At 38.2% G+C, this 12,082-nt stretch overlaps 1 protein-coding gene across 2 annotated transcripts; it reads left to right on the top strand.

Annotated features, from left to right (window-relative positions):
- Positions 1–761: 761 nt before the first annotated feature.
- Positions 762–12,011, top strand: LOC110838502 (uncharacterized). 2 transcript variants are annotated; one of them, XM_022081757.2, is made up of 5 exons: positions 762–1,009; positions 8,573–8,692; positions 9,164–9,298; positions 9,714–10,770; positions 11,146–12,011. In XM_022081757.2, the coding sequence occupies exons 1-5, from the start codon at positions 935–937 to the stop codon at positions 11,478–11,480; spliced, it is 1,722 nt and encodes a 573-aa protein (XP_021937449.1). In that variant the 5' UTR covers positions 762–934; the 3' UTR covers positions 11,481–12,011. The 2 variants fall into 2 exon arrangements, with proteins under 2 accessions (XP_021937449.1, XP_021937450.1); XM_022081758.2 differs by having other exon boundaries at positions 762–943.
- The last annotated feature ends 71 nt before the right edge of the window (positions 12,012–12,082 follow it).

Here is a 12,082-nt window from a genome sequence, read left to right on the forward strand (position 1 = left end):
TAAGAACAGCTTCAAACTACAATGGTTGTCTTGCCTATCTGACACAGTGAAGAACTGAATGAGGATCCCTTTTGCAGACGTGAGGTACACAGGTATCATGCGCGAATACCATTATCGTACATCTAAACCAGCGACATATAATGAGTTGTGCTACTTCATTGTTGTCACAAGTAGAATTACTGGCAAATTTTTAAAATAAAATGATTTTCAGTAGATAATGCATTCATTCATTATTGTTGCAACAATAATTATAGTTACTATTCCTGTATAAAACAAGATCAATAAGATTAAAATCCCACTTTATACCTATTTCTCAAATCAAAGATATTGTACGATGCATAACAATAACAGTAATCGAAATAATTAAATTATCCCATCAATATAATCAAATACCGTTAACGGTCAGTCTAATCACTAGAACCTTAAGATTCGTATTCGTACTACTTCCATGCTGTTGTTGCATGTTTTTCGAATATCTATCACCATACTATATTTATGGATCCTGCATTAGGAGGCGCTAGTGTCTGTCGCATCCCAGAATTTCGTATGGTATCCAAGTTCGTATTCCTACTAATAACAGAAAATTAAGAAGTGCAAATATCTTTTTCATCATGATGATCATAAAAATCTATGAAGTTTTCAACAATTGAATGACTGCGGAAGATACACAGGAATGAAAATGCCAGACAAAACGCCATGAAGATTTGATTCAAGATCCTTCCGAACGCAAGAGAGGTCTCCCCAATCGGAAAATCGATCGAGTGGACCCAGAGAGGAAGTCTTCCACTTACAGGTGCAAGGCCAATAAACAAGAAGTAGAGCAGCTCCGCCACGCTTCGTGCTCATATAATGCCGACTGACCAGGCTGGCACGCCTCAGTCAGCAAGCAGCGTGTGTGAGTGTGGATTTATTGTGTCAGTGCCGCAGTTACAACATGACGAGCGTAAGTCCACACTTCCGGTTCCGAATCATTTCCGGAAGAAGATACCTACAAAATTATCGGTTACAGGTATATTTTTCCGTACCAATCGGTATACAAATATTTATTTTGTTACTTTAAAGCATTTAAATTGTATCGAAAGCCTTCAAATTCTCAATAATTACGTACAGAAACTGCAGTGGCCCCTAACTCAATTGACGGTAAAGAAGAAGAATAAATACGTGCTGGGAAACCCACGTCAAAATTTCCATCACATCTAGAAACGTAATTTTAACACTTTCTTTGCAATATTCCCCCAAAATTAAAAATTGGTGAGTTGGTAAAGGCTCTTATAACGATACGTTAATACTGCCTTAAGTTCTATTTGTCCCACCCCTTCTCTACACAAACCACGCGGTCATGGCTGTGTTTGAAGATCGCTGTCTTCAGAGTTGTTGCGTTGTGTTGCGATTACCCTGATGATGGTGGCAGCAAGCATCTCTGAAAAGTTGGTTAACTTTTATCAGACTACACGACGCGACTATCCAAATTCGCCGACGTGAGAACCTGGAATATCACAAGGACTGTATAACCTCGAAACAACCCTATTGTTGGTTGTTGTTGCAAATGTTAACGGTGTTACGTTGGCTTGGTTTTCGTGTTCTTAGATCCCCTTGCTATGCGTTCTTTGAACAAAGTGAATGCAAAAAGAGGAGTAGTATCAGTCCATCTGTCAAATTCCGCTCGATCCATATTCTAATCCAAAGGAATTAAGTTGAAAACTTTCCACGCTATTTCTACGGTCTACTCTAATATTGTTACCTACATCGAGATCTTTCGATTAGACTCTTTCCGTAGAGGTTTTCGTATTTTCCTCGTGTATGCTGTACGTCCCGCCAATCCCATAAACTTTGATTTGATGACTCCAACAAAATAAGTAAGCAACATAGATTTGAGCGTGGGGAACATGAGAAACGAACATAAAATTTTAGTCCGAGATTCTGAACTTAAGAGACCAGTTGACGAACGTACTCAACTGACACAGGACAGGGTCCAGTGGCTGGTCCTTGTGAACACAGTAATGAAACTTTGGTTTCCATAAAAGGCAAGGAAATTCTTGACCAACTGAACAACTGTTAATTTCCCAAGAAGGACTCTACTCCATAGAAATACTGCCACAAGAAGGAAAAAAACACACGATGAAATGCCAGATGATCTGAGTGAGGCCTTCGTGGTTCACCCAGTTATTCCAGGCAAACACGTCGTTAAATAGCTGAGAAATAAATAAATCTAAAGTTGTGGCGAACATATTTTTTCATACACCGGTACGGTTTCCTTTAATAAAAACGTTGTACATTTCGGAAACAAAAAGCTATTGGGAATAAGACGACTTCAACCGACTTTTTTTATTACAGTAATGAGCAGAAGTAGTAATTAAAACAATGTATTTGGCTGTTTACTTTGCTCCCTTGTCCTGGTACCAACACAAACGAAGACGATGATAAAATTTATATTTGAAGACTGTCTGTGGAATAAAATATGTAAGTGCTAAAAATTACATCTACCAGGAAGATTATCGTAGACGATGCTAAATAAAAGTGTCCATTGAAAATCGTCCACGAAGGCAACGTACAGAAATTATACTCACATTTGTTGTACAAACTGTTTGTGGTATCTGGTGTCTATTTTATCTGCAGCATAATTGTCTCATAATGACGATAATTCAATACAAACTTTTGTTTTAGTAAAGATTAACTAGCTAAACGTCCCATTAGCTTCTCAAGGACTGCTCCATGAAGTTGAGTCTTAGAGCAGTGCTGTCCGTTTTGTTTACTGTATTTTACAGCTCAGACATAACGCAGTAGATGTAAAAGTGTGTTTAAATATATAAACACAAATATACTAATACGCGTTTTATCCATAAAAACACCAGAAAATTGTCTGGGGAGAGAAACACACAATTATAGTAGCCTATTTCGGAAGAGGACCGCAAAACTGATCCAGGGAATCAGAGAACTGGCATTTGTATCTAAGATATTTAAAATGCCCAGGCCAAAATGCAGTGGCAGCCCTGGTGGACTGCAAACGGTCACGTGCCTTTGTCTCTGGCCAGCAACCTACATTTCTGCCTTCTGCGCGACAAGGGCGTATGTACAAAGAGTTTCCATTAGTGTCCTGTGCCTATTGGTCCTTCGAGTTTCTTTCACAGAAGACAACACACTGATCGTTAGAAATGTGTGTCTTGTGTCACATTTACAAGAACAGGCCACTCGCTTGCCCATTGCTATAGACAGAGGAGTGTTTTTAACAATGGAAATGCAAGCGTCTCTCAACAATTACGAGAAACTCTTGGATGAAAAGAAATGTGAAGTAAAATCAGGATGATTTTAACCTTTTAAATCGAAAGTTTAAAGTGCGGGACCAATTTTGAACTTCACAAAAGTGGTCTTACGATCGGTTACATTCGTTCTTACAGGAGATTCAGTTTCACAAGTTATTCGCTACGTCAATACCAATTCAAACTCAATTTTAAAAGAGTTGCTTGAAAGTAACACGCACCATGAGCAGAGTCCTTAAGAAGTTAATAGACACTCAGCTGGTCAAAAGTTAGTATTAACATGCTCACGACAGCTTGCCATTACATATCTTATTACTTCTGTGGTAATAGCATAATCTCCAGTGCGTTACGTGATGTAATCAGGTCCTGATAATTACAAGACTGAAATACATACTTCTTTTATTTATTGATCACAAAAATACATGGGTGGCAGGAATATGCCTCCCCCCACCCGGATTATTGCTAAGAAATCAAAATTGAAGCACATGAAAGAAGAAGGAAATATATCAAACATTAAGACCAAATATAAAAAATTATTTTAAAAACATTGTAATTATTCCATCTTAAATAGAAAAGCATATAAGAACTAGCGGTTTAAACAGAAGTTTATAAAAACTGTTTCTGGCCCCCCCGCCCCGCCCCCCACGCGGAAAAAGAAGTCCTGGCAGCGAACTTGTGCAAATACTCGTAAGAGCCGTGTGGTCTGGTGGAAGTTTACCAACGTTTCAGAGGTCCTTACTGCCTCAACCATCAGGGCGATGAGTAAGACAGCCATCTTCAGACTCAGTAGTTCCACGTGCCTTCCATTCCATAGCTTTAGGGAAGTGAGTAATAATATGGCGCGCTGTTTTAGCGTAAGCCTACGTGAGAGGAAAGGTGAAAGCCACGCCTGATATTTTGTGACAGAGATGAAATCTGTTTTTTTTAAGGTTTTGAAATTCCATGGCTTCTGTAAGAGAGAGAGAGATATATATATGAAGTTTTTTTAAGGGATGTCAGAGGACTGCCTGGGACTGGTGATAGATGGAGCCACTAGTGAAACCTGTATTCGGATTAAACCTAAGCTCGTCTTAATACTATTTAAACATTTCGGCTATACTTAACAAAAACAGAGCCCGCAAATGATAAAGGACGTAAGTAAACTTACGTTAATCTTCTTCAAGTTTTCCCAATAATTGAACGTCTGATGAACTACCAATACACAAAACGGGGGATTAGTGATTACAAAAGCCCTTCCACCGCGTTTAGGATGCCTTCGCCGTGTAATGTCTGATGAGTGCAGGGTGATATGACGACCTTGAACAAACCAGACGAGAGGAACTGGTGACAACAATGTCACCCTACAAAACAAAACCAGACCAGCATTCTTGCGCTGATTTCTTCACTTTCTATTTGGGTCCGAAGTTATTCTGCAATGGAAAGTATAAGATTAACCATCAAGTAGAATTAATCCTCTAGTTTTATAGTTTGTCTATAAAACTATTTTGAAATAAATTAGATTTCTTTGCCATATTATGTGCATTACACGTGGTTAATTTCCCAGGAAAAATCCCGTCACCGAACCCTATCACAAGTCCTAATGAACCAATCACACACATTTACATCTTAATATTATTTTCTAAGCTACGCGTACGTTTCCAAAGTGGTCCCTTCCCTTAAAGTTTACCGACCAAAATTGTACATGCATTTCACATTTCCTCAATAATGTTTGATGTCCAGACTCTGTCTGGTCTAGTTAATAGGTCGAGCGAAATAAATCTATGTCATCAGTCATTCAAATGCACGGACCACCTGATGTACTTTTGTTTGCGAAACAGTTGAAAACACATAAGATCAACATATTTGCAAAATACATCACGTGTATTTGAACCAGCTCCTCGCATCTGTGGTTTCTTTGAATTCCTAATATTTGCAATGCAAACACGAGGCACACACTCGTCCGTCACATTTGAAATTCCGGTCAGTACACAAGTTCCCAGAACTTTACTAGACTCAGCTGGAGTAATAATTTAAAAAACGAGTTGGAATCAAAACCACTACTACTAGCTGAGATGTAGGTATATGGCACGATAGCACAGATACACTTGTCAGACTTTCTCGAACCTGCTGTAACTAGCTGATCGTCAACTGCGAGGATAATACCTCTCTCAGCCGTGGAGATAAAATCTGTGTCATTTGGTGGTTAAATAAAAATTGCAAGATTCTTATTTTAGGAAATGAGGTTCAACTGTAGCAGCGCGTAAGCTTCTATACAGCATCTTTTCTGATGACCGTGCTGTGCCCAGTTTTACAGAAAGTGGTCCATACCAGTGCGGAAGAAACTCCATGTTCAGGACCTACGCTTTCAAGTGAATTATTAACGAGTTTAAAGTCGACTAAACTCCAATGGAGTCCTTGAGAAGCTTATAATCACTCAACTCGTCTAGAAATCACTTATGAAGCCCGAAAGTTAAACCAAGTTCAAATTAGTCCGACACACGTCTTGATCCAGTTCAATCTAGTCTAGGACCTCACACCCTATTTCGTGAATATCCTCTTTATTATCCTCCCATACATGTATGACTGTTCCAAATTGTGTATTCCCTTTAGATATTGCTTTCTACACATCCCACCCATCTCATACTCCTCGATTTGGTTACCCTATTAATAAGATTATTTGAAGACGACTATAGACTATAAAAATTGGAACAACGTTATTGCATTCAGCATGAACACTAATGCACAATGGGAATATACAAACCAATAACACTCTTAAACGAGACATCACAGTCAGCTGTAAACAATTCACCCTCCTCAACTACAAACTTTATTTAAAATGAATATAGCATGTCAAGCAGGAGTGATTTGGAAGGAAAGGTTTTGTATTGCAGTGCAGTCCACATGGGATTCATAGCTAAAACAGGTATTCCAGGGTAATTCCCCTCTATTATGACATTCTTTCCTTTCTTTCAACGACTGCGAGGAAGCAGACTGATTGATAAAACATACTTAAACGAGAAACATATAGGCCAATACATACACAAATCCGGTCCACCTAACCCAACCTAACCTAATCTAACCTAACTTAACCTAACCTAACCTAATCTAACCTAACCTAATCACAGTTGAGTATTCTCGTACGAGCAGCCCGGAAGATGACCCGCCCCATTGAGCTTCCTCGTGACTTCCTAATTCACGTAACCTGCTCATCACGTTGCAGTGTAGGTCTTTAAAACAATATTTTGGCATATAAATAAAATTTACTGTCATGGCGATAACATGCTACATACTTCGTGATTCCTCTTAGCTCTTTTACGGAAAACTGAACGACTAATTACGTTCCAAAATGCAATCTTTGTAATTCTGGATAGTTGTAGAAATGTCCTCCGTTGCTACAAAGCTAACCAGAAATATGATAACACCACACAACACTATTTATTTTGAAAAAACAACGCTGAGCATACAAATATTTAGTGAAACATATATCATAGAAACGTGTTTTAAATACAAGACCTATTTTATGTTATTTACAATCTTTGTGTACGATAAAAGGATGTATTAAAACAAAACTGACTGCGGCCACATGTAAAATTTGGTTTACGTCGCTCTACAATTTCCAGCGTACATTTCTAATGCCAAATTTAATTTACACCTGTTGAATAGTTTCGTAGCAAAAGCACAGACCGGCGGAGATACGTCGTTCTATAAATACTTACTTTTATGCACTTCCTAAGAAGAGTGTATTACATTCCGTTGAGGCACGTAAATGATCCACAAAATACGAATGAATATAGGCCCGTTGTTTGTATGCAGGTTATTAATCAATATCGTGGTCAAATAGGAACATGCTCTACATATGCGACAATGCCATGTCTCATCGTGTCCACATTTGAATTTGTTTATCCTGTGCATGGACGTCACCTTGACTTGAGTAATGTAAGGCAAGAGTTTTCGTGTTTCGGACTGCAATTATAGGAAGTGTAAGGAGAGAAAGCATTCAGATAACAGTAATGTCCTACTGGAGGACGTGGCAAGACTTAATCGAGTTCCTTAAATGACTCGGGAGACATACTGGTACACTTTCAGGGGCGGATATACACACGACCTTTCGGCGTGCGATACGACCACAAATGTGGGATTCACGTCGAGGCAAGACAAGTTTCAATTTGGGCACCTGTATAAAATGCTAGGGGGTTAGCGAAAGTGTCGCGTCCTACATCCCTATTATTTTCGATGTTCATATTCTCTTCTTATTTTTGTTTTCGTCATGAATATACACGACTAAATTACCTTTTTCGGTGTCACATTCGTCTTCCAATTGATCTGTGATCAAAAAGTTTGTGTTGGGTGTCTGTCACAATCTAACCAGTTTTGTTTATATTGTGCGAATTTCTTTTCGAATGCATCCACGTGAAGTTCTTCTAAAAATACTTTCATTTCATCTACAATCTAATAAAATGTTTCTCGCTGCGTCTCATCTTTGTCTTAGACAATTTGTTTCAATGTGCAGATTTCACAGCCACATAAACGTACAGTGCGACAAAAATATTGTACAATTTCAGTCAAAATTGTCTTTGAATTAAATTTGGTTTCATAAAATTTTCATAATTCCCAAAATTTTGGTAAGATGTACTTAGTTCTATTTTGCTCACTAGCTTGGATAGTAATGAAAGAGTCACCTACTCAGAGTGTACGATTAAAACTGTAATTGAAATATTTCAAAACAAAATGCCAAAGAATATATCTAATAGCTATTTACATTTATGAGATCAATTACATGAGAAATAATATATATCACATAAGAAGGTAATATGTGATTTTATAGGCAACCTACAAACATTTGCATCATCAAGTCAACAAAGATAAGGTGAACTACAAATATAACTCACACGTGAAAAAAAAAAAACATCAAAATGTTGAAAATTTTGACAAAAAATGTTTTCAAAGGATGGCTGAGGAGGAGACACTAGGATTATATTAGAATGAATCAAAAACATATATTAAAAATTGGATTAAATTAGTTCAGAATCAGGAGGTTTAGTCAGTGTTAGCAGTGCTGAATTTTGAACTTAAAATATTATATATATTCTTATCCAGACAATGGATGTCAACCTGTAACTATGGGAGGGTTGACATCTCATTTTCTTTTTTTCTAGGTCCAAATATTCCTCTCAGCTCATTTTTTTCTAAATCTATTTCTTTTCTTCACATCCATATCAATTCACATGTAAAATTATGACTTATCTTTCAAAGATATCATGAGAGGAACAAATGATCGATTTTACCCAAGTACGATAGGAAATGGGCGTGGAATTTGATTCTCAGTTTTATTATAGGCTGTGCTGCTCATACCGCTACTAGCAGTATTTTGGAGTGCCAGAGCCGACCTGCCAGGACAGATCACTACGGGCGCTGTGATACACTTTGGAGAAGATCCTACAACTCAGTACGCCAAGGTAATGTGATTAATTTCAATATTATTAACCTTTGATCAGATATCATGACAAATTGCAGTCTTTCATATGTAATTGGTTCTTCTGTGTTTTTATTTAACTGTTGTGGTTAAATACTATCTCATTCTCATCAAAGAACTTACAATCAAAAACATAACTCAAATTACTGAACTTCAAACTAACCTAAAAATGATAATAAAATTTAATCTATTTATGTATATTAGAACGAATTTTAAAGAAATTCTAAGAATATGGACTGGATTGCTGTGATGCAGGATAGGATCCAATGGTGGATTTTTGTGAAATGGTAATGAACCTTCAGATTCTATAAAAGGTGGGAATTTCTTGACTTGCTAAATAACTTCTCAGGAAGTACTCCATAGCTGTTAGTCATAAAGAAGACAGCCAAAAGAAGTTTACTACAAATAGAACATTGTTGTTAATAAATAACAAAACAACAATGACTTTTATTAGGAAAATTATGACGGAGTACAAGGATTGCGTTACTTTGCTACATCTGGGGCCAATCAACTGCCAGGACTCCAGCAGCCACTGTTAGTATACCCAGGATCGGTCCTTGGAAATGGACCCATTATTATACCAACACAGGTTAGTACTTACCAAACATTCCACACCCACTTAATGTAACCCACATTACAAATTCTGCTAAGGATGTTCCATATCATTCATCCCCACTCTGTACACTAATTCATAATCATTGTTTCTGCACTTATATTTTGTATGCTAATTCTTTACACCATAATACTAAGTGCAACTGCAAATTATCTCTAATCTGGTGCTTCAATGCAGTAATTAAGGACTTGGGGGATGGGGGTGAAACCATTTTCATTCAAACTCAATTAAGAAACCCAAATATTTAAGTTCTATCAGAATATGTTAACAGTAAAATCAAGACAGCCACACAGATTAAATGTGCTTTTAAACAAAGAGATTATGGGAAAATCCCATAACAGGAAAAATATTAATCTGATTTGCAGTAAGTATGCCATAATTCTGCATTCAGGTGGGGATACAGAATGTGGCTGGTGGCAACAAGGGCATCCCATATTATGGTTACTTCGTGTCCAGTACGCCATCGCCGCAAACGCCTGCAACACTGCCGCCACCTCCGCTGCCTCTACCACCACCACCACCACCACCTCCACCACTTCCACCGCCCATATCACCACCCCCTCTACACACAAATGTGGATCTCACATATGATTCACTGTCATCATCTTCATCCCTGAATGGTGCATCTTACAGTCCTCCCACATATACAACACCTGTACCCTCACCAGCCCCACAACCAATGTTAACGTCTCCACCACCAGTGCAAGCAACCACATATGGACCTGCTAAACCTGTAGTGTTGCGTCCTTATTTAACAACTAAACATAGAGGGACATTTGTATTGGGGCCACCACATCACCATCTCACTGCAACAAAAGCACTTATTGGTCATTACCACCATCTTATCCCTGTTTCACCAAAACACATCCATACAGGACCTCCACCAATCGTCCTCATAAAATCAAAACCACATCCATATCCTGTAATATACGCAGCACACAATCCTCAAACCCATAAAACACCATTACCACCTACACTTTACGGTCCACCAACAAGAAGACCTCAGATATCTCAATCAAATGCACTCAGTCATCCTGATATAACAAAGGCAATTTTTCACCCGCAACCACAAGACAGCTATGCAGCAGCAGCAGCTTTAAGTAGTGCCACAAATCCTCCTGCAGCCTACAGCTTTGGGACAACTGCAGCGCTGCCACAACAGTACTATGTCCCACTCATTCCTTATACATCTGTGTTGGGACCACAGCACCGTAGCGATGAAACAGGGGCACTGCGTAACAGCGGGGACGTAGCTCAGGAGGGAACTTCTAAGGACACTGTCGTTGGTCAGGAACACTACCCTGATGGGGAATTTGACGAACAGTTAAGCCCAGTTCTCTTTTACAAAGGTGTCAGACCTCCCATGAGACTGTACCAGGAACCACAGACATCTTTGATTCCAGCACCTTCCAAGCTGGCAGAACTTGAAAAAGAAGCCGTGGTAACAGGTAGGTAAACACAGAACTAAAACTGCCTCGCTGGATGTATCATGAAGGGACTATATATGTAACACCATCAAAGCTACCCACTGTGCACATAAACATACAGGGAAAACCACCTTGGTCCATGGTCTGGCTTCACTTCTTAAGAACGATTTTCTAAATTTATGATCACTGTAAATTAACAGCCTAATAAATGTCAGTGACCTCCATGACTGAAACTGTATAGTTAATAATTTAAATTAAATAAATGATTTCCAATAGACAAATACTGACAACTGACTGGTGCTACTTCATTTCTGCACTTTTCTTTCATGGGTTCTACACCCTCATTCACCGCAGCCTAGATGAGTTTTGAAAATAATAAATGTGCCCTTTTTTTAGGAAATATTCTGAGCCCAGTCAGTCATTCTGCTGGATCATCATCTAGCTGGATGCCCATCAATGCTCCAGAAGGAGCAGTACCTGCACGTGCATATGAGATTCCAGCACCAGATCTGTCACGAGGCAACAGCTATTATGCAGATGAGGAAAGCGAAGAAAGAGGTCAGATGATGATGGATTATTCTCATGGTCAAGGCGGTAAAGTCTCTGCTGTTCCAGTCAGTCACGGTGGACGGTTTCCCACACAGACCGACAGTGACACTCATCAAAGAGATATATATAAGGGGAACTCAGAGGAAGTTGTGTCTGCAGTTGTGCTTGTTAAACAGAAGTAATATACATCTAGATATTTGAATAGGATTCTTGTGATGAAAGGCTACATATCCAACTTTTGAACTGGCCAACTCATCATTTCATCTTTTTCAGTTCATGATATTGGGCAACTTGTTGAAACCAAGAAAGACTAGAGCTTAGTATATGAAGCAAAGTCATGAAAAACACTGAGAAGGTTCAACCACGATCAAATGTAATAGTTCAGCTGAAGTGTTCACTACATTTTGTGTTATTGACAATGACACAAAAACTGTAAAATAGATATGCAACATCTGAAAATGCAAACAAGTACACATTGTACAATTTTCCCACAATTTTTAATTAAGTGCTTAATTTCTGTTGACTAACATTAAATTATACAAGTTAAATACGGTATTTCTTAAATGTTAACACCAAGTCTTTCATATAGAATACTACAAAGACCTGCATATTTATTACGTGAAAATGTACATCAGTATCAATAAGACAAGAATATCAAATGTTTCATATGTTTATGTAAAACAGGAAATTAAACAACTTGAATTTCAGCTTAACTGTGTATAGTACCTTAAAACTCAGCAACTTATTACTGCAGACTCAAATTTCCTCTTCACCTTTTCTTTGG

The sequence above is a fragment of the Zootermopsis nevadensis genome, unplaced genomic scaffold (assembly GCF_977971745.1).
Source record: "Zootermopsis nevadensis isolate Lab colony 2312 unplaced genomic scaffold, Znev_1.0 Znev_ptg000024l, whole genome shotgun sequence".
NCBI classification, from domain to species: domain Eukaryota; kingdom Metazoa; phylum Arthropoda; class Insecta; order Blattodea; family Termopsidae; genus Zootermopsis; species Zootermopsis nevadensis.